We start from the raw sequence: 24,353 nt of genomic DNA on the forward strand, positions 1-24,353 counted from the left end.
TCTGAAATATCATTCTCTGGTGTGTTCGTTTCTAACGTAGAGAATTATCGAAGTGTTTTAACCAGCTTATTTTAGTGTTTTTGAATTGTCTGGCTCAGCTGTGCTGTGTTTCAGAATTGCCCAGCTCGTATTTTCAACTACTTTGCGTTGCTAAGAAACCTCTTCAGTGTACAGACACCACCCTACTTACAAACGAGTTACGTTCCGGACGGCTGTTTGCATGTTGAATTGTTTGGAAGCTGGCCACTGTACTCTTCACACCCATTTAGGTACAGTATGATATAAAGTCAATATAGCACTGTACATTTTTTCATCCAGAAACAGAATTCACTGTATATACAGTACTGTACTTACAGAATACGCACACACAACAAAATTTTAACTTACGGTGGCAAAGGGGAGAACTCTGAACGCAATTTTAATTTGTGATCCTCTTTGTATCGCTGATTGTTTGTAAGTTTAGTGTTTGTAAGGAGGGTGGTGTTTGTGTATTTTAGTGGTCAGTTTTTTGAAATACCATTCATTGCTGTGTTCCATTTCTAGCGTAGCAAATTATCAAAGTGTTTTAACCAGCTAATTTTAAGGGTTGAATTGTCTTGGACAGCTATGCTGTACGTGAGGATTGCCCAACTCATGTTTTCAGTTACTGTGCATTCTTAAAGAAACTCCTTTCAGTGTATTACCATTGTTGTTCCATTGCATTTTTCTTGCTCGAAATGTGCTGACATGGTTTTGGATAAAGCAGCTGGTGAATTCTGAGTTATTCTAGAAGATTTCTGCCTCGTTTTAATGCTGAAAGGGGTATCTGAAATGTCGTCTAGTCATATTTTTGTTATTGTATATTCATCGTTTTACGCTGACTGTGTGTTATCCAGTCAGCGTAAAACGATGAATATACGATAACAAAAATACAACTCTAGACGACATTTCAGATACCCCTTTCAGCATTAAAACGAGACAGAAATCTTCTAGAGTAACTCAGAATTCACCAACTGCTTTTGACTTGTCTTAGATTCTTAAACTTCTTCAATTGAAAGAAATGTTGATTTTTCTTATTCAGTCAAGACCTTAAACACAACTATGGCATGGAACTGTCTGTGAGGGGGAGTAATATTATTCGGGTTTATTAGCTGCCGTAAAGGACCCACAAGTCTTTTTTTTTTTTTTATATGTCATTGATTCTCTGAAGTATTTTATACTTTTGAGAGTGCATTTGGCTCTGAACATTTTAAAGTTGATGAGCACCAGAAACAATGGACAGGTCCCAGAGAGCCATTGCACAGTGTCCTTGGCACCAAATACACACATGCACATGATCATCACTATAGACATAACTTGAGGTTCTTTGCACCATCCCTTTGGCCACTAGTTGCAACCCCTTTCATTCTTTTTGTTGTACCTCCTTTCATATCTTTCTTCTTCGTTGGACGGGTCGATACCGTACTCGGCTAGCACTCTGCTGGGCCTGCGTTCGACTCTCCGGCCGGCCAGTGAAGAATTAGAGGAATTTATTTCTGGTGATAGAAATTCATTTCTCACTATAATAGATCCCAGTGCATGCCCTTTGGCCTAAATTTCATATTCTGTTCCATCCAGTCACCCAAAACTCCTCACCACCCACACTGTGGGGTCTTGCAAAGAGAACCAGTAACAAACTCGGTCCTTTTGTATCTGGTGAGAATACAGGAATACTTGACAAATTGTTTAGCTGCTTTTAAGACCTTATTTTTGGAGCTGCAGGCATTACTGTACGTTGTCTTGTCCTTTCATTTACCATCAAATCGTTCAGCTGTTTTCTTTTTATATATATGTACAGTCCTAAGATTTCTCAACAATCGTAAGGATTTTTCAGGCTTACTGGACTCCCATCTTGTAATGCACATTAAACAGCTTTGAAGTGGAAAACGTCAAATACAAGTGATGGCCTCTTTAGGAGCGTATGAATTTCAACCAAGGACTGTTCCGAAAAAGTAAATATAAAAAAGGATTGGGCCGTCGTACCGGCTCAGCAGAGGGTTCACAAGCTGTTGCAAAATGTATGGATGTTCAGGAACCACAAAAAATGTAAAATGTCAGAATGTTTGGCTTTGTCAAGACATACGCAGGCGACACGTTTGACAGCCACGGCGCAGTGACGACGATGTTTTCTAGCATCAGGTTTAATACTACCCAGTTTGCTAGGAGTCTCGTCTGTGCTGCAACTAAAATGCGGAATAGTTGGCCCAGTGCAGTCGTGGAATCATCCCAAATATTGAAGTGAGGAGCAAATTCATTCATGCTCTCTGCTGCTGACGTCTTGATTTGCAAGTATATCAGTTTATTTTCTATTTCTTCTTATTTATTTGTTCATCACTTTTTCCTGTAACGCGTGCCTCTCTCTGTGCAGGCTGATATCCCTTTGAAGCCCTCTTGGGTTTATTATAGTCAGTTGACTCTGTCCATCAGGGTTTTCAGCTGACGATTCGAAGAAAGAAAGAAATGTATCGATTTCAAAACATAATACAGGCAGGCCCCGGTTATCGGCAATCCGGTTTTACGCCGCTTGTCTAGTGACGACGTTAACCTGGTTTTCAACACCGATCTCCAGTTATCGGTGCCGATAACCGGATATCAGCGCCGATAACCAGGGATTGGCGCTATTATCGCCAATATTCAGTTATCGTCATGCTGTCGGGAACAGAACCCCCTCCGATGACTGGGGACCACCTGTACAGTAAAGAGAAAAGACTTCATAGAGCTTTTACTAATTGGCAACCCTCCCTGGCTGTTTCAGCAAACCCAGTTTTGATTCTAGTTCACCCAGCATTATTTTATAGGCATTTTTATCATTTTTAAAGGAAACCTCACGAATGAATGGTATTTCTCGGGCATCAAAAAACTAGGCTGTTGTTTGAATAATACGGTAATGAGGTATTACATTTTTTTCTATGCACGGGGCATGATTTGCAGGTTGTAAGTTCTCTGCCTCCAAGTGTTGGGTTGATAATGTTAATCATTTTGTTATTTTCCCCACGTTAAAATATGTACGGTGCTTTATAATCTATTTTAAGTCTTTGCGTAAGGCATTTATTTTTTTCTTGTAAGTCGAATGCTATATTTTGGGAATTAAAAATCATTCTTATGTGCTTCGTCTTGTGGCAAAGGAGTTATTCACGGTGTCACATTTTAATGTAAGTCCAGACACCACCCTACTCACAAACGAATCACGTTCCAGACAGCCATTTGTATGTTGAACTGTTTGTAAGTTGATTACTGTACTCTTCATGCCTACTCAAGTACAGTGTGATATAAAGTCAATACAGTACTGTAGGTTTTGTCATCTTAAAACATATCACACTGTACTTACAGGTGGCAAAGGGGAGTGCTCTGAACACAGTTTTAATTTGTAATCCCAATTGTTTGTACAGGGAGTCCCCGGTTTATGACAGGTCCGGCTTACGATGTTCCGAGGTTACGACGCTTTTCACATATATTCATCAGAAATTATTTCCCAGTTTATGACACGTTCCAGGGTTACGACGCGTCGTACGCCTATCCGACGGAAGAAATATGGTTCCAAAATGGCAGAATAATCAAAATTTGGAGGTTTTTTTGATGAAAAACTCAATAAAAATGCAGTTTACATCATTTTCAATACACCCAAAGATTAAGGTTTTTGTAGGATTTTTTATGATTTTCGACGATTTTTCGGTTTACAACGCGGCATAAAAACAGAACCCCCATCGCAAACCGGGACTGCCTGTATTTACGTTGCATCTTTTTTTTCAGATTTTTTGTTCGTACAAAAGAGAGGCCATCTCCTTTTAGACTGGAAACTGTTGTTGAAGCTAGGTAGCAAGGTGATCAGTCGCAAGTAGGTGGGGTGCCAGTCGCTCACCCTATGGTAAGCCTTCGCCTTTTCTTCGGTGGGTGTCAGGTCGAGACCTCATCTTTTTCTTTACAGTCACCCCCTTGAGGGGGGGGGTTAGTGCCATCAGTGCACCTCATCAACTCACTGTAGGTATCACGCAAGGTTCTTAGCAGCGTCCCTTCAGCCCCTAACTGCAGCCCCTTTCATTCCTTTTACTGTACATCCATTCATATTCTCTTTCTTCCGTCTCACATTCAGTCCTCTAACAACTGATTCATATAGTTCAACTGAAAAAGGTTTTCCTCCTGTTACACCTTTCAGGCCTTTTTACTGTCAATTTCCCTTTCAGCGCTGAATGACCTTGTAGGTTCCAGCACTCGACCTCTGGCCTAAATTCTGTTCTGTGTAGTCACAGCTCTTGACTGGATTGTGAAGGCTGTGTTTAGAGGCAGTTCAGTGTCAGGGATGCTAGGACGACAATGTTAATTAACTTTTGGTTTAGGTATTAGAGGTCCGAGCCTCACCGATTGCCTTTCTTGCAGATGACTGTTGCGTGAACTGGGAGAGCGAGAGCATTCTGTGACTGTCTCTAGTCTTCTCATCGAGGTTATTCCACGTTACTTTCCATGGCATTCGTTTCTCCAGAGGAGATGCCAGTCTTCGTTCCCTTCTGTGGGACTGAGGTACCAGAAGAAGATGCCAATTAGTCACAGTCTTCGTTATCAGCCCTTAGTAGATAACAAAGCAGGAGCCAGGCTATGTTGAGGATTACAGATTCCTGTTCACAACCAGGAATCTGACAATTCCAGGTGGATTTTCAACTATCCATTTAGAGTGTCAATATAAGCGTGGACTTGAAGGACATGTTAAGTTCACGTTGCATATTCCTCGAACTTTCAAAGCAGCACTATTAGACGATCCTGCCATCCGTAGGCCTACTGTTTAAAAGACAGTGGTTTTCTCAAAGGAGCAAATCCCATTGGGGGATAATGCCGTCAGTGCACCCCACGGTGTGCACTGTAGGCGTTACTTAAGGGTCATTGCAGCGTCCCTTTGGCCCCTAGTTGCAACGTCTTTCATTCCTTTTACTGTACCTCCATTCATATTCTCTTCTTCCATGTTACTTTCCACCCTCTCCTAACAATTGATTCTTGGTAAAACTGTGAGGTTTTCGTCCTGTTGCACCTTTCAAACCCTTTCACTTTCAATTTCTGTTTCAGCACTGAATGACCTCATAGGTCCCAGTGCTTAGCCTCTGGCCTAAATTCTATGTATTCCATTTCATTCATTCAAAGGAGCAGAGGAAATTTGGGATTATCTGTCCTGTTGCCAAAGGAAAAAGTGATGGGTTACCAACAGGCGAGTGGACGGCACTGTACCTCTTGCCTACCTGCAGTTAACCTCATTACCGAGCTCCAACAGTCATTTCCAGCTTGTGCCAGGAATACTCATATTTAAAAGGCTCCTGTGTGTACCTGAATACAGGCAGTCCCGGTTTACGACGGGTTCCATTCCTACGCTGCATCGTAAGCCAAAAAATTGTCGAAAATCGTCAAAAGTCCTAAGAAAACCTTACTTTTAATGCTTTGGGTGTATTGAAAATGATGTCAACTGCATTTTTATTGAGTTTTTCATCCAAAAAAACTCCAAGTTTTGATTATTCTGACGTTTTTTAACCACATTTCTTCCATCAGATCGGCGTCGTATCCCCGGAACATGCGTCGTAAACTGGGAAATAATTTCTGATGAATATATTTGAAAAGCTTCGTAGCTTCGGAATGTCATAAGCCGGACCCGTCGTAACCCGGGGGCTGCCTGTGCTGTATGCTAATTAGCTAGCCCCCTTTCCCGGCCACAGCACAAGAATGAGTTCCCGTAAACTAACCAAAGTGTTTTGATCTGAATTTTTATAGTGAATGCTGAATTATATTGTATATTGACATAGTTTATTGCAGTACATAGTTTTATATAAAGAACATGCTTTGCTTCCAGCACTCGTTTAAGTCTTCGTTGCTTATGTGTTTTTTTAATACTTAAGTTGTGCCTCTCTTTGGCAGTCACTGAAAATTCTGATGATGTTTTTAGAGGGCTGGTAGGTTTTTGTATGTACATTAAACTTAGCAGAAGAGTAACAATAAAGAATTTTATACTGATAATGATGTGGTCGGTGTCACTTCTCCTTCGTTTTTCAACGGAAGGTCCAGTCCGCGGATGTTTTTGGTGAAGAGTCCATGTAACCAAGTCCAGTTTCGCAAGGAATGCAGATCAACTCAAAAAGGTAAAGCATATTTTATGGTAACATCCACAATTTTAACCAATTTCAAAGGTCTCTCCCACAGGGGGTTAGTGCCATGAGTACCCCTCGTGTGGTGCATTGTGGGTCTTACTTAATAAAGTTCTTTGCGGCGTCGCTTTGGCCCCTAGCTCATACAACCCCTTTCATTCCTTTTACTGTCGATTACCCTTTCAGCCCTGAGTGACCTCATAATTCCCAGCACGTGACCTTCGGTCTAAATTTTATATTCCAATTCTCATTTCAAAAGTCAAGTTTTGGAGACAAATTAGTAAAGGAATTTGGAGAGACTTTCACTTTCAGTCCTTCCGCGCTTGAAGGAAGTACGCACTACCCTAGCCATTTTGATCACGGCCACAGCGGCTGTTACCCCTTTCATTCCTTTTACTGTACCTCTGTTCATATTCTTTTTTTCCATCTTACTCTCCACCTTCTTCTAACAATTGTTTCTTAGTGCAACTGCAAGGTTTTCCCTCGTTACACCTTTCGAACCTTTTTACTGCGGATTTCCTTTCATGCGCTGAATGACCTCGTAGGTCCCAGCGGTTGGGCTTTTGGCCTAAATTGTATGCTCTCCAGTGGCTGTTTTGCTGTTGATCTTGACCATGTCGTCCTTTTTTGGAAAAGGCGTCAATTCGCATTTTGTCACGTGAGGTAGCTGCATTGACGGTGATTTTTTCAGTGACTTCTTCTTTCAGCAAAGTAGTATCAAGTCGGTTTGTCTCACCATATCACTATACGTCCAGGAGAGAGAGAGAGAGAGAGAGAGACCAAAATCACCATCTATGCAGTTACCTCAAATAATTTTGAAAATGCACATTCGACACCTTGCCAAAACAGGGACGATATGGTAGAGTGTCACAAAAATGGATGGTTACCCATTAGGAAAGAGCATCATTTTTCATTTTAAAGAACCACTTCCAAGAATTTCAATTGGAAAGTAGCCAGAAATGTACACAAATAGAAACCTTTATTTTACGAACTATATTTCAGATTTTTGTTGGTCATATATCTTTGAGAATTACCATGTTTTGTTATTAGTATTTCAACTTACAACCTTACTTCAGGTGTGGACACAGATTCTGGACATCTAAATAACTTGGAGGCATCGGGCAAGGATGTTGGTACCCACGATGACACCCGAGGTTTGAATGGGATGACTCTCTTGCTGAGAAGTTGCCAACCGAGACTTGGGGAGGAGCTGGAGGTGCGGAGATGATCTTCTGAAGCGGAAGCAAAAGATAAACTTTTCTTGGGAGGTGAGATGTCCAATCAGGGATAGCCACTTACTTGTTTTGCTCGTGGACGGTTAAAAAATCTCGATGCTTTTATCCATCAGGTGAGCTTGAACTTGTTCCATGTGTTCCATCTCCGTCTCCATTCCCAGATTAAGTGGCTGTTGTCACTGGTGACTGGTCCAACTTGGCTGATATGCTGACATAAATGAAGATGTTGCAGGTTCTTTGCCGATGCCTTAACCAACCGGTCGTCCAAATGTCTTTTTATGCAGTTTTGGCATGCCCATGCTACCAGTGCCAATTTCTTGTGAGGATGTGAAGTGCTATTGCCAGGCTAAGCAAAGACCTGGGAACTGAAAGACCGTGCACGCCCAATGAAAACAAAAATTTCACGTTGAAAACAGATGATTCCATGAAAACAGATATCGTTCAGGTTCATTGATGTAAAAAAAAAGAATTTCCCTTTCTTGACAAAGTGTTGTCCCAATGTCACTGTGGTCTGGGAGAGGGTCTGACAAAAGAATGTATTCAGATACCTGAAGTCAATAAAGGGACACTAACCACTTCATCTAATGGACCATAAAAAAAGTGCAGCATTAATAACCTGGCAAGTCTTGTTATCAAGCATACAAATCATCTAATCTTTTGTAGTTGAATTGCCTTCAGCAAAGTACAGGAAGTCCCCAGTTAACGGCAGGGGTTCCGTTCCCGGCCGAGCACTGCCAATCGAAAGTCAGCGATAATGACATCAATAAACCGCTTAACAGCACCGCTAATCAGATATTTGCACCGATTCTGGTTATTGGCACCGATAAACCTCTTACTTACTCTGATCATCTGCTTACCGGCACCAAAAATCTGGTTAATGCCGTTGCTAGCCAAGCGCTGGAACACCGAAATGCCAGTTACCGTGGACTGCCTGTACTGTACAAATCTTTATATCTTTTGTAGTTGAGTTGCCTTCAGCAAAGGCTGGTCCAGTCGTTGGAAATTTGGTAACGAGGTAGACTAGCTGCAGGCGAGTGAGGATTGGGGAACTCCCAATCACACACTTGACTGACAGCGTCACATATTCTTCAACACCTCAGATGGATGGACACCATGCGCTGCACACATCGTGGTTGTTGCTGAACATCCGCCAAGTATTTCTTGGTTTGAATGGATAACTCTGGCTCGTTAGTTTTGGATTCCAGTTCTTACTGCAATGAGAGTCATGGAGCTTCATGATTCTCTCAAACAATTGTTTCATAGTGCAACTGCAAAAGGTGTTCCAACATTTTTACTGTCAGTTTCCCTTTCAGCAGTGAATGGCGTCATAGGTTCCAACGCGTGGCCTTCTGCCTAAGTTCTATATTCTGTTCTACTCTGGTACAAAGGAATGGTAAGCATAGGCGCCTAGGGTATGATTTTGTGTTTGTGTGTACACATGCAAGGTTCAAGTTGTCCCGTCTGGACCAGCAGGTGTGACAGACAATAATATTGAAATATGCTGTCTGCATCATTTAATGGCCTGCCCCTAGCCCTGTGATCATGTAGATGATTTGCCAGTCTCTGCTAGTACTACTGCTGTAATCAAAAGGATATTTTCTCAAGTCCCCATCAACGACAGCTGAAGGACCATCTATTGGTGAAGGGAGAGAACTGAATAAGGAGATGAATACCTGAAATCTAAAAAAGAGAAAGTACATTACTTGCCAAGGCATAAAATGAATTGGAAAGGACAAAAAGCTGAGGTGCTCTCTTCCTTACCAGACCTAGTTGTTTTTGCTCACAACACTAGGCAGGCTGCTGCTGCAAACAGTGTATTATTTTCAAGTAAGGCAGTCCCCGCCTGACGGCGGCATCGGTTAATGGCGTTTTGGTGTTACGGCACTTGGCTAGCGACATCATTAACCGGATTTTTATGCTGATCTCTGGTTAACAGCACCATTAAGTGGGGGTTTTGGTGCCGATCTCCGGTTAACAGCACCGTTAAGCTGGGTTTTCGGCGCTATTATCGCTGATTTCAGTTAGTCACGATTTTCGGTTAGCGGCGCTCGGCCGGGGATGGAACTCCTGCCGTTAACTGGGGACTGCCTGTATCAGGTTCAATAATACTACTGTGCAACACTCCATTTGCTAAGAGTTTTATTTTGGCTACAACTCAAATGTGGAATAGTTTGTATAGTGCAATTGTGTGATCTGATCTCCAAATGTCTATGCAAGGAGGAAATTCATTCTTGTCTTCTGCTGATGTCTCCTGGCTTTCAAGTTATTGGTTTTATTTTCTATTCCCTCATATTTATTTATTTATCACCGTTCTCTCTCTCTCTCTCTCTCTCTGTGTAGGGTAATTTCCCTTTAAAGCCATCTTGGGTTTATAGTCAATTATCAAGAAGGAAAAAGATGGTTGAAGTTTTTGTAGAACTAATACCAATCCTCGATGTTATCAGACAGAGGACTGCAAGATCTAGGACCCATTCAAAGAGGCTATATACTAGTGAAAAGGCTATAGCAAAACAAACCTTATTTAGGAACCTAAGGTCCCAATTTTTTGTGTATGGGAATACTGCATATGAAACTAAAAATGGTTTTTTTACATATAATTTACAGTACTCTACAACAATTCTTTCTGCCCAAGTTACGTAGCAAAGTTACATATATTTGTATAAAATAAGTTGGCACGTTTTTGCAATGTCTAAGTTTTCTAGTGAAAGTTACAGCAATTTCACTGTCTAAATATACAGTTAAATATACATTTTACGCAGAAAATAACATACAGTACACAGTTTCACCTACATACACATTTCATAATTTATCACAGTACAGTAACTTGATTCGCTTAGACAAAAAGGTTAGGTCTAACAGAAAAATTATATAGTCTTTTTCATACAGTATAGATTATAGTCAACATTGTCGATCTGGATTCTGATAGGATGTCACAGCACCTACGACGTCTGTGGACGAGATTGCAGCTTCTCAAATACCTCCTTCCCATAATATACTAGTAGGTCCTTGACTTACATCAGGGGATCTGTTCCAGTGCCACGCCACAAGTTAATTTCTGCTGTAAGTCGGTGTTTCGCTGTCATCGGTGCTTTAACAGCGTCGTGGCGTGATGTTGCCTAAAGTTACAGTGCTGTAAGCGCTGTTAACTTGATGCCTATTCACGAAGTTAGCATCGTCAACAGCGTTTACGGCACCATAACTTGATGCAACATCAAGTTACATCTCTGTAAAGCGCCGTAAGATTGAATCCACCGTAAGTCAGTGACGCACCGTATCACATTCACTCTAATCCTCAGAGATGGTGTTGGAAAATAGTTCAGTCAGACTACAATGGGATGCAGGATTAATGAGTCAGTTAGTGAAGGTAAAATATAACCTTTTAAGTACTCAGGTTATTGTGAGCTTTGTACGGCATTCAGGAACGCTTTGGTTTGCTACGAGTTTGTTGCAAACCTCCGGTATAAATACACACAGGAGGAGTGCTGGCTTTATGGAGCACTTTTGCTCACTGCGTGTGTGTGTGTGCGTGAGCAAGTTATGCCAACACACTTCATCACTACAGAGCCCTACCCCACTACTATAAGCATTACTTTGCAGCACCCTTTGGCTCCTAGCTGCAACCCCCTTTCATTTCTTTTACCGTACCTCCGTTCATATTCTCTCTCTTCCATCTTACTTTCCTAAACCCTCTCCTAACAATTGTAATTGGAGGAAAACTGTTGCGAGGTTTTCCTCCAGTTACACCTTTAAAGCCTTTTTACTCTCAATTTCCCTTTCAGCATTGAATGACCTCATAGGTTCCAGTGCGTCGCCTTGGGCTTAAATTTTATATTCCAGTTCCAACTACAGAGCCAGATATCTTCGGTCTCGGCTGCCGTTTCTGCAGACAGAACATTACCCCAGAGTCTACAGAGTAGCTTTAGCAAAAAGAGGTCTTTCCGCATACATTATGCATTCAAAAGTTATTAATATTTGGACAGCTACAGTCTGCCCAAATATAAAAAACTTTGACGAACTGTGGATGTCGTAAGTGCTGCGGTGGATGTACATATTTTTGGCATTTTGAACTCCCTAGCAAATCCAGATCTAGAGTAACGAGTGTACAGATGTACTGATACATAGGCACTATTGGTCGTACACACTCAACTACTACAGAGCTTGTTTAGTATGTGATTTATGTTTAACTGTACACATATGTTTTGTAGCTTCTGAATTTAGCACTAAAAATGTTTGCTTAATAACCACTCAACACATTTTTAACAATTATCAACAAATCTGTGGATTTTAACTACATGTAGAAAATATTTTTTAGCTTCTGAATTTGAAACTAAAAATGATCTTTATAACCACACAACAGATTCTTAACAGTTACATTTTGACAAATCAGTGGATTTTAACTGTTTAACTGTGCATCTATGAAATACTTTGTAGCTTCTGCATTTAGAGCTAAAAAGGTTCACTTAATAACACTTAACAGACTTTTAACAATTATCAACAAACCAGTGAATTCAACATGTGTGCAATGTCAGAATACTGAATTCAACAGCCCTCATAGATACAAAAGTACTGTTGTTACATTATACAGCAAATTATGATCACTAAACATGTAATCACAAACTTTATAGTACATTACTACAAACTGTATTACTATGCAAAATGCAGAAGGAAAGACTTTCGAAGACCTGATCAGGAACACCGTTCAGGTGTTCGAAAGTCTTTGTACTATATAATTGTGGATTTTATTACAAAAACTGTTTTTCAATACAGTAGATTGTGAATTTCTTAACGGTCACAAAACATGTAAATTTTAAAAGTAATTTTGTTTTGTACAAACCATTGCCTTCAATGTGTACTTTGGATGTGAAGTGTGGGCTGCACATCCACATTTAACCATGTAACATTTCGATTGGTTTCATGTTCAATTCTCGTTTCAGAGCAAAAATCCTGTGGGTGAGCCCAGTGAGAATCTGGTAGTGTGACTCCCATGGCCTCGTGGAACTACAGACACTTCCCTTCTTACAAACATTCAACTAGCAAACAGTCAGAGATAAAAACAAATGATATCGCAAATTAAAATTGTGTTCAGAGCACTCCCCTTTTCCACCTGTAGGTTCAAATTTTGTTTTGTGCGCCAATTCTGTACATACAGTAATGTATGTATAGTGTATTGTGCTTTAAGATGACAAAACATACAGTACTATATTAATTTTATCTCATACCATACTTACATAGGCATGTAGAGTACAGCAACCAGCTTTCAAACAATTCAACATATAAACGACCATCCGGAAAGTAACTCGTTTGTAAGTAGGGTGGTGTCTGTACTTTGTTGGTAATACCAACCTACTTCCTTCAGTACTAAGCCTCAGGCTAATAAAATAAGACACCCGTTTACTGGTTACCTAAGCATACGACAGTGGTTTGTAGGTATATTAAAAAACATTCCAGTTATCAAACCAACCATTGCCGTAAACAGCCCAGTGTCCACTTATGTGGGGAAGCTATTGTGGAGGATTTTAGCTCTGACTGGAATGATAGCTTTGGTCTAAAGTAACTGTGCATAACTCTGCTAAATTCTTTGACAAATCGGAGATGAGGTATTGGTCCTGTGAAGGTGAGTCTTTCAGGGCTGGCATCTGGTCCTGTCCAGAATCACATATCATGGTGAATCTTTCATGCAGGGGAGCTGGCAACCTATTTATAGGACATCTCCAAGGTAGAAATCTACTGAAATGGTATTTCAACACTACACAGGAGATACAAAAAGCTCAGGTGTAAACCTCTTGACCTTAAACTATATAGAGTGAAAATCTTTGAACAGAATGACGCTTAGTCTTCCAAATCCTCCTTTTCCCAGTTGCTAGGGTGATTGACTTTAACTGCACAAAGCTTCCTCTCTCGCAGAAATACTCCACAGCAGGTTCATGAAGGTCTTACCAGCAGAGGCTGCTGGTTCATTTACCTAAAAAATACAAATTACTTAAAAATTAAAGTGACAAAGAAGATGAGGGCATTGTATACAGTGCACCTCCAGTGTTCTGATGCGACACAGAACTACCTCATTTTGAGCAGGTGTCTTTTCAACTCACTAGGGTGATTGACTTTAAGGGGACCATGTGGGATGTCCCATCTAGGATTAAGGAGAATGGATGGGTTTGTGAAGGGGTGTTTGTATTGTGTTAAGGTTTTGGAGAAGCACTCTCACTTCTGAGAAGTCCAGCCTGTCAAACACAGTTCACTCCATCTTTCCCACTACACCGTGAGGAGTTCCTCGATTCACAGCGGGGGATCCGTTCCAGCGCTGCGCTGTAAGTTGATTTCTGCTGTAAGTCGATGTTTCGCCATTATCAGCGCCGTAACTTGATGTTGCATTAAGTTACAGCACCGTTAACTTGATGCCTATTCTTGCCTTTAGCACCCGTTGACCGGTGCTTATGGCGCTGTAACTTGATGCAGCATCAAGTTACAGTGCTGTAAAACACCTTTACCAGCACTGAAAAAGCGCCTTAAGTTCGAATCTGCAGTAAGTCAGTGGCTCACTGTACAGCTTAAGGTTGGCAGGCTTGTGTGCAGGTGAAGTCCATTTAAAAGTCTTGACAGGAATGTCTGTCTCCCAGAATGATGTACAGTAGAGAGTTCTAGGATTCTACAAAATTCAACTGAAATATCGATGGCGAAGACATGCCCGTAATGGGAGGCGCTACCAGTAATCATAATACTTTTGAAAAGGTGTATGCCACCGTCCCAAAACTGTCATATTCTTGCTTTGGAGGGGCAAACGTCAGATGTCATGTTCTCATTTTATAGAGGCAAACTTCAGCTGCCATATTCTCGCTTTGTAGAGACAAATTAAGCTGTCACATTCTTGTTTCATAGAGGCAAACTTCATCTGTCATATTCTCGTTTCTTAAAGGAAAACTTCAGCTGCTGCAGTGCTAATGTTCGTTACTGTCAAGAATGTTTAAGAGGGAAATGAGAATTTTATCACATTGACTTGGATGCACAGATGTAGAGAAGTGTTCTTTTGGCTGCTACCATAATCAGTCAATTGTCTAAATCACTTCACACCCAAATTTTGTAGAGATGAGACAGTGCTTGGACTAATGCCATAACTTTGGAGGTCTGAAACAGACACAAATGCTGGTAAAATTATAAAAAAATAAAAAAATCAGCATAACATTCGCTTTTAAGAAGAAATTAAATTTAAATATATACACTGAGCTGGTCATTGGTAAATTTTAAAGGGGTTGAGTCAAAACCAAATTGTGAGCAGGCATGGTGGAATGTACTGCTTCAAGAGCCAGTATTTACAGCGTTAGCTTACCATTGTGGCGGACTGATTTTTCATCAAAGAATATGTCTCCAAATGCTGAAATATTTTGCTGAAGTTGATAGTTGTCAAAACCAAATTGTAGAGGCTGGACTGTCTCCAAAAGCTTAAGTGTTTCATAACTTGAATTGTTTATATTAGAGCTGGCTAGCTGACAGTTAACATCAAAACCAAATTGCAGGGGGCTGAAATGTGTCTCCAAATGCTGAAATGTTTCAGAACTTGAATTGTTGATATCAGAGCACGTTAGTTGATAATGCTGAAATGTTTTACAACTTGAAATGTTGATATCGGAGCAGGCTAGTTGATAGCCGACATCAAAACCAAATGCTGAAATGTTTTACAACTAGAATTGTTGATAGTGGAGCAGCCTAGTTGATAGGCAGGGTCAAAACAGAAGTTAAAATACTGAAGGTGGCACAGGAGAGATGCCAGGGTGTTAACCCTTCCAAGGACCAGTTTGAATATTCTTCCTCCACCAGATGCGGAGGCGTAGGCACTGTTTTAACTTGAAGGCTAAGGCAATGGTTTGTTCGATGCGAACAGTGGCGCCTCAATTTAACAGACACTCTTGGGCTCTGGCTTTCTCATAAGTAACAAAGACCTTATAAGACAGACAGCACTTGAACGTTTTATGAATATCTTACAGCCAACAACAATTACACATTGTTCCTAGCCTAAACTAAGCTGTACTTTGCACCTAACATTCAATTGAAGAGATTTATTTAGAAATGCACCACACCTAAAATGGTGGCATAGCAAAAAATTACCATACCACCGCAGCTAAGTACATTCGTCTGCTAAATTGAGATTGAGGTCTTGCTGTAATCACATTTTCATTAATTTGTGGTTATCTTGAATTTGCTCGGTGTTTACTAGAGAAAGTACAGTTTAATATTTACCATCTTCCGTGTCATCACCTTTACATATCAGAAACACTTTCCTAGTAAATTCATACTTCACAATCATGGTCATGCCTCTGTGAACTCAATATATTTAGCTGTACTTGTCTCACCTTTCTACTGAGCATCACTGAATCTCTCCTAAATCTACTAACTCTATCATAATAATGTCTTTCTCTCTCTAAACTTGGCAACTAGGCTTCATTTGTCCCTTCCAGCTAAGCCGATAGAGCAGCTGCTGCATTAACAGTAACCGTTTAGCCTACCTCTTTTGGAGCAAACTGTCATCGTAACTTATTCCTTTCCCTGCTTAACCTCACAAAGATAAAATCTAAGCGCTAGTCTTATGAAAGGTCTGTCCTAGAAAGCTTTAGTATTTATTTGACAGACGAATTCTTTGTTATTTAATTATCAGCGTTTCCAATTTTCTTACAAAAATAAACCTTCATGAGGCCAGTCTCCTATACAGTGAAATGGCCCTCTCATAGTATATTTTGTCTTTTAGACCTCAATGAGGTGATGCAAAAATTGAATTTATATCCCTGTAAAATTGCTGAAGTTTAAATCCTTGTAAAATTGCAATGTGTAAAAATGTACCAAGTCTGAATCCTTGTAAAATTGCAATGTGTAAAATGTACCAAGTCTAAATCCTTGTAAAATTCCAATGTGTAATTGTACCAAGTTTCAATCCTTGTAAAATTGCAATGTGTAAAATGTATAAAGTTTAAGTCCTTGTAAAACTGCAATGTGGAAAAATTGATCAAGTTTTCCCCCTAAATGTCTACCATCAGATAATCAACATGATTTATAAAAGCTTTACTGCATCAGTAAAATAAAGTGGTCTTGAATAAATAAAGGTAAATTAGGACCATACTGAACTATACTGTACTCCTAAGTGCCCTGTACGACCTACAGTAAAATATTTTCTGAAACTTAAAATGTTTTAAAGTTCAAAGTAAAATACAATACTAAGAGGCCCCGGGAGCAGGTGTGAGTTCTTGGGTAGTCGTCAGAGCGGGGCTCAGCTCCAGGGTAGTGGTCATCTCGACATTCCTCCGTTCCTTCTTCTTCTCTCCCTTCTTACTGCTCTCAGGCCTCTTCGGAGTACAGCAGAACGTCAGGATCATCATGATGACGGCGACGCAGAAGACGGCGTAGTGGAAGAAGATGAGGTACACTCGATGCACTTTCTGCGATTCTTGTTCTTCCGGCGTTAATGCTGCCGAGGCCACCACGGTGTTCTGCTGGTGGAAGAACCACGCCACCAGCATCACAGAGTTCTCGATGAACACCAGGATGACGTAAATGGCGTACGGGAACCACGGAGTGACCTGCGAACGAAATAAACGTGCTGAGAAATCCAGTTCGGTCTTTTCAGTAGCAGACCTTACGAACGCAACAGTTTAGCACTGCACTCCGAAATTTTTAAGCATTTTTCTCAATAGCAGATAATGTAATGAAGAATCTATGGCTGACATCTTTTTGAGTAATGATTTATTTATTTATTTATTATTATTATTATTATTATTATTATTATTATTATTATTATTACTACAACAACAACATGAACCCTCCTCATACAAAACAAGCCCACAGGATCCACTGACTTGAAATTGAAGCTTCCAAAGAATATTATGGTGTTCATTTGAAAGAAGTAACAGAAGGTTAACAGGAAATACGAAAAGGAGAGATTGGTTTTCATTACAAAAGAAAAATTTATTAACCACTGTAAATCATAAAATACAGAGTTGTTTTAGGGTAGTAACGCATTGCATCTTCGCTTGAACTTCTGCCGTTCCAGTTGCACGACATCCTCAGGGAGATTGTAAATTGCACTGCAGATGCACATCAGATAATAACAATTTGGGTAAAACTAAAATGACCAAGTGCTTCATCAAATGGATAGCACAAGTTAGGAATAAGAAGATAGTATGGAGGGTACCTATGTACACATACAAGCCGTTTCGTTATTTGCTTTCAGACTTTTAATGTACACGATCCAAAACACTTCCATCTCTTTCTTTCTTCCTTTAAAATTTCAGCTGGAAATCCAAATGGACTGAGTCAACTGACTATAATAAATCCAAGAAGGCTCCAAAAGGAACTCGGCCTACACAGAGAAAGTGAGACATCTTGTAGGAAAAAAGGGACATCTTGATAGGAAAGGGTAAGTAAATGTGAGGGTATACAAAATAAAACCGATACTGTACACCTCAAATTCCGAAGACGTCAGAAGCAGAGATCAGGAGTGAATTTGCTCCTCGCTTAAATATTTGGAGATCAGAAGATTCCACAACTAAAACAGGGGAATTATACCACATTCAAGTTGCAGCCAAGACAAAACTTCTTGCAGACCGAGTGGTATTAAACCTGACGCTATAAACGGCACAGTTTGCAGAAGCAAGCAGCTGCCAGGTGTTGTGAGCAAACACAGCCAGGTTAGGCAATGAAGAACAAAATATAATAGAGAATTTAGTGCTGAAACAGAAATTGCCAGTAAGAAGGTTTGAAAGGTGTAACAGGAGGAAAACCTTTTGCAGTTGCATTATGAAACAATTGTTTGGTTGAGAAAAGTAAGATGGAAGAAACAGAATATGAAAGGAGGTACAGTAAAAGGAATAAAAGGGGTTGCACGAGCTAGGTGGCCATGGAAAGGACACTGCAAAGAGCCTTGAGTAATGCCTACGGCGCACCCCGTGAGGTGCTCTGACGGCACTACACCTCTAAGGCCCTGTCCACACTAGCCGGCACTGCCCGACGGGCAAACACTGTTCCCATAACCGTTCCACTACACTGACCGACTGAGTATGGAGCCAAAACAATGCGATTGTCTGGTAACACTGCTTCAGAGGTGAGAGAAAATATAAACAGCTGGAAGTGCCCGACGGGCATGCCCGCTAGTGTGGACAGGGCCTAAGAGGTGCAACAAAAGGGGACGTGAAATTTAAAAAGAAATACGGTGTAAACGTATCCCTCTCACCTTCATCCTAGACTTCATGTTGAACTGCAGGTAGGTGAAAATGAACACGAAGGCACTGAACAGGTAGATGAAGATCCTCTTGACCCTGTCCTTCCCGGCAGCGACCGTCTGGAAGAGGAAGACGACGACGACGTGGATCCCTATGACGACAAAGATCCACCACGTCAACGCTCCGGCGAAAAGGGCCATGGACTGGAAGCGGGCTATCAGGAAAGGCAGCCACCAGAAGAAGATGAAGATCTGTGAGGAAAACGACGAAGTTCATGGATAATTTCATCATTTTACTGGAGCTGACAGTGAAATTTCAACAGCTTTGCCATTGAACTTAGCAACAAAGGTAATGGATGGATAATTATAGAGTATTTTACTAGAGCTGGCAGTAAATTTCGACAGCTGATGACACTGAACTTCACAACAAAGTTAATGGATGGATAATTACATCATTTTACTGGAGCTGACAGTAAATTGTAACAGCTGATGACACTGAACTTAACAACAAAGTTAATGGATGGATAATTACATAATTTTACTGACAGTAAATTTCAACAGCTGATGACTGAAGTTAACAACAAAGTTAATGGATGGATAATTACATAGTATTTTACTGGAGCTGGCAGTAAATTTCAACAGCTGATGCCATTGAACTTAGCAACAAAGTTAATGGATGGATAATTATAGAGTATTTTACTGGAGCTGGCAGTAAATTTCAACAGCTGATGCCATTGAACTTAGCAACAAAGTTAATGGATGGATAATTATAGAGTATTTTACTGGAGCTGGCAGTAAATTTCAACAGCTGATGACACAGGTTAACAACAAAGTTGATGGATGGATAATTTTAGAGTATTTTACTGGAGCTGGCAGTAAATTTCAACAGCTGATGCCATTGAACTTAGCAACAAAGTTAATGGATGGATAATTATAGAGTATTTCACTGGAGCTGGCAGTAAATTTCAACAGCTGATGCCATTGAACCACCAACAAAGTTAATGGATGGATAATTTAGAGTAACTCAGTAAATTTCAACACTGATGCCATTGAACTTAGCAACAAAGTTAATGGATGGATAATTATAGAGTATTTTACTGGAGCTGGCAGTAAATTTGCAGCTGATGCCATTGAACTTAGCAACAAAGTTAATGGATGGATAATTTGTATTTTACTGGAGCATAAATTTCAACAGCTGATGACACAGGTTAACTCCAAAGTTGATGGATGGATAATTTTAGAGTATTTTACTGGAGCTGGCAGTAAATTTCAACAGCTGATGTCACTGAAGCTAACTGTTGTTGGTGAGAACTCATGCTGCTTACCACCAACTACAGGTTACAACTCAAACACTGCCACTGAGATTGACAAGACCTTTCAGTGCAGATGCTGTGAAGCAACCTTAAGGTTCTTTGCAGCATTCCTTCTGTGGCCCATAGCTCCAACCTCCTTCATTCCTTTTACTGTACCTCCGTCCTTATTCTCTTCACGTTACTTTCAAACCTCTCATAACAATTGTTTCATATTGCAAATAAGTTTTCAGACCTTTCAAGAGATCTGAAGGATACTGGTAGGTTTAAAAACCCTGTATGGGAAGGTTATAAGCTAACCTAGTACCTGTATTAAATAAAACAATTCTCTGGATACTGGTATTTAAAAACAAAAGTTTTTGACTGTGTTAACCACAGCTAAATTTTTAGAAAGGGAACTTATATTTCAAAAGCATTTCTTGTTTAATATTCCATTTAGTTACATAGATGAAGTGTGGTGTAAATGCTTGTACAGGGGGAAGACATATCTTTATTGTCATTCTCATATCCAACGTATTGTCACCATCATACGCTTTGCACTGTCAGCTTTTCAGCCGCATGCATATTAACTTCAGTCCTGAATCATCTACAGATTTATATGTATATCTCCATCTGCCAACAGGGCTGCATTTGTCTGAAAGAATCTGTAAGCTGTGAACTCTGGCCCTCACTCAAACCCATCGTCACACTTACAACATTCCTTCACCAAACGACATGCCAATTAAATAAGTTTATGGTATAAAGTCACCAAGAGATTCTAAATATACATTTCCACCCAGAATGCAGTCAATGATTAAGCAGGTCCCAGCGCTTGGCCTCTGGCCAAAATTTTATATTCCATTCCCGTTCCAGCTCTAATAAGCGTATCTAAATTCGACAGGTATGTTGACGTACGAGCAGGAATAGACTTGTACCTTTCTTCGTGGCCAGGTGGATAAACATTACCTTGTTCTGATACTGTGGATGCAAGTTTGAATCTCATACAGGCATACGGGTCTAGGCTTAGTCGTGACAAGCGTTTCCAAAGTGTGAGGAAACAGAGAAGTTAAATGGGTGCAGTGGTTATCAAAAGGACATATGTACTTAGTGAATTAGCAGAGTCTTGATTATAGATTGCACCGGGTTCTTCAACTGATCCTGCAACATAATTCACGGAAAAGGCAATGCAGTCAATCCCTTTATTTGCAGGGATGCGTACCGCAACCACCCCAGCAAGTAGTTAAAATCTGTGAATACTTAAAACCCCTCTAAAAACACTTAGAGCTGCCTATTTTGATATTTTAAACACAAAAAAACTAAAAATACTTATACCTGATCATTTTAATGGTTTTTATCACAAGAAGTGCATTTAGTCATGAAAATGATATGAAAATACAGTAATTAGTGAATACTTCTCAGTGAAAAAAATACTGCAAATGTGCGAATTTTCTGCGAATAATGTGCATATACGTTCCACAGAGAAATCTGCAAATAGTGAGACCACGAACACAGGGGTTTACTGTACTAAGTCAAACACCAACCTGAGTAAGACAAGGGAGTCGAAACCTCTCGTGCTGGTCCATCTCCCCGCTGACAATGTGCGCAGTCGAGATGCTCTTCTGGTACGTGGAGATGATGTTCGCGGCCAGCGTTACGAGAGACAAGCTCACTTGGAAGTATTCGATTGGTTCTGGAAAAGATAAATGGGATTTTAGTTGTCAGCATATGGTGACGACGAAGCTGTGGGGAACGTGAACCTTCCCGAACATTGGCTCCTCCCGTAGGGGGGTAGGGCCGTCAATGCGCCTGCAGGCATTAACTTGAGGTTCTTTGCAGCGTCTCTTCCATACCCCCTAGCTGCTGCAACCCCTTTCATTCCTTTTACTGTGCCTCTGTTCATATTCTTCCTTCCATCTGACTTTTCAGCGAGGATTTTTCCTCCTGTGACGCCTTTTCAAATCTTTCTGCTATTACTTACCCTTTCAGTGCTGAATGACCCCATATGTCCCAGCACTTGGCTTTGTGCCAGAATTCTACATTCCATGCCATATTCTCAGAGAGCAATTCTGTTCTCCAAATCCTTCACCAGGCACTACCAAGAACTTAACTCTAGCAAGAGATAAACAGTGACTTACTCTCTTTGAATCTTCGTCTGAAAACCCTTATGGACAGAGTCGACAGACTATTATCAACCCAAGAGAGCCCCAAAAGGAAATCAGTAGGCAGAAAGAGGGACAAGTTATAGGAAAAGGTGATAAATAAATAAATGTGAGGGAATAGAAAATAGGACAGATACACCTGAAATTCAGGAGACACCAGCAGCGGCAGAGAGCAGGAATGAATTTGCTCCTCACTTAAATATTTAGAGATCAGAAGATCCCACAACTGCAACGGGCTTAATATTCCACAATTTTAGTTCTGGCCAAGAACCTCCTGGCAAACTGATTACTGTACAGTGTTAAACCTGATGCTAGAAAATGATACATACACTGTCTGCAGTAGCCACTGCCTGCCTGAAGTTGCAAGCAAAAAAAACTATATGTAAGAAAAATAAGCGAGTCCAAGAACAGATGTCATCAAATTCTCCAAGAAAAATCAGATGTTTCTTCACCAAAAGCTTTCTGTACAGCCGCCACAGCATATGAAACCTTTAACCGAAAATAGATGTACCTTTCGGTGGTCTCGATATAATGCTATATGAGCCGCAACCCATGAAACTTTAACCATGGGCTAATAATTTTAATCTTAAATAAAATAACTACTGATGCTAGAGGGCTGCAATTTGGTATGTTTGATGATCGGAGGGTGGATGATCAACATACCAATTTGCAGCCCTCTAGCCTCAGTAGTTTTTAAGATCTGAGGGCAGAGAGAAAAAGTGCGGACGGACAGACAAAGCCGTCACAGTAGTTTTCTTTAACAGAAAACTAAAAAATGGCATCACAACGCTTGAAATCATTAATATAAAATGGAGGATCACACATGCTTTCTGATAAGACCTGTGGTTTGCCCGCCACATGGGAGATTTGAATCCTATCTTCAGAAGTTGCACAATAGAATAGAATTTAGGCCAAGCGCCAGGACCCACGAGGTCATTCAGCACTGAAACGGAAATTGAGAGGAAAAATGTCTGAAAGGTGCAACAGGAGGAAAATCTTTTGCAGTTGCACTGTGAATCAATTGTTAGGGGAGGGTTGAGGAAAGTAAGATGGAAGAAAGAGAATACGAATGAAAAGCATTGCAGCTAGGGGTCTTAAGGGGGGACGCTGCAAAGAACTTTAGGTAATGCCTACAGTGCACCACCTGAGGCGCACTGAAGGCGCTAATCCCCTACGGAGGAAGTTGCTCAAGATCCTGAAATATCCTACGGTCGAGAAGGAAGACCAATAGCAAGTGTTAAAGAACTGGGAAGGGGCTAAGGACTTGTATCAGGATGTGGCTTTCGTAGATGAGACAAAATTGGTGTCGACCAATGTAAACTTCCAATGTTTGACTCTCATAATGGGTTCCTCCATTGCTAAAAGCATTCTCATTCCTTTTCCATCTCCAAGGTTTTGGAAAATTCGAGAGAGCATTCAGATTACCGACAAGAATTCAGGTAACTTTTGTAGATAACGCGAAGGTTTGGAATATATCCCCACCCACTAACTCCTGGAAGAAGGTTGGAGAGGCAGGTTGTGTGCTAGCCTAGGGAATGGATTGGAATGGAATCTATAAATTCAGGCCAATGGCCAAGCGCTGAGACCTAGAAGGTCATTCAGCACTGAAAGGGAAATCGAGAGTTAGAAGGTTTTATAGGTGTAACAGGAGGAAAACCTCGCAGTTGCAACATCGCAGTTGCACTATGAAACAACTGTTAGGAGATGGTGCAGGAAAGTAAGGTGGAAGGAATAGAATATGAATGGTGGTACAGTAAAAGGAATGAAAGAGGTTGCAGCTAGGGGACGAAGGGACGCTGCAAAGAACCTTCAGTCATGCCTACGGTGTACGACGTGAGGTGCACTGATGGCTCTGTCCACCTTCGTGGTATTAGGTCAATGATTTTTCAGATATTTGTGGGGACAAAAATTGCAGCTTCTTCTTCAGGTACTGGAAGAGAATCCTGTATTGCACAGGTCAGGTGACATTCCTGAAAATAGAGAAACAGGACACAGTGATGTCTATAACTGGCACTCTGTTGTAACTCACCTATGCCATAGAATGGCATATCCATCCTCCGTATCGTGATCTTGTACAGTCTGAGTAATATCTGAGGCGCTGATTCCGTAAAGGCTTCTAGGAACTTCACCAGGTAAGCACGGCTTGGCCTGTTCAGATTATCCAGGTGGCGCTGTCTGTTCGACGGGAACAGGGCCATGGTGCCGTGGTAAATTTGGTGGAGGTCCCTGGAAGATTAAAAATAAAATGGCAGTGCAGTTGTGGATGTTTTATGTCCCCAGAATCAAGGGAAAGTTGATGTCATTCATTAACAAGATTGCAGAGATATAATAGCTTT

The 24,353-nt window shown here is 40.7% G+C and overlaps 1 protein-coding gene across 1 annotated transcript in view; it reads right to left on the bottom strand.

Moving 5' to 3' along the window:
• Window positions 1-12,133: 12,133 nt before the first annotated feature.
• LOC136829838 (XK-related protein 6) overlaps window positions 12,134-24,353 on the bottom strand; it is a 33,250-nt gene continuing 21,030 nt past the window's right edge. The window contains exons 5-8 of the mRNA XM_067088817.1: window positions 24,047-24,243; window positions 21,400-21,548; window positions 18,582-18,821; window positions 12,134-16,932 (exon numbers count right to left, since the gene is read on the bottom strand). Of these exons, the coding sequence (XP_066944918.1) occupies window positions 16,570-16,932; window positions 18,582-18,821; window positions 21,400-21,548; window positions 24,047-24,243 (949 nt within the window). The 3' untranslated portion in view covers window positions 12,134-16,569. The remainder of the gene's footprint in view (window positions 16,933-18,581; window positions 18,822-21,399; window positions 21,549-24,046; window positions 24,244-24,353) is intronic.

This window comes from Macrobrachium rosenbergii, chromosome 45 (assembly GCF_040412425.1).
Source record: "Macrobrachium rosenbergii isolate ZJJX-2024 chromosome 45, ASM4041242v1, whole genome shotgun sequence".
NCBI lineage: Eukaryota > Metazoa > Arthropoda > Malacostraca > Decapoda > Palaemonidae > Macrobrachium > Macrobrachium rosenbergii.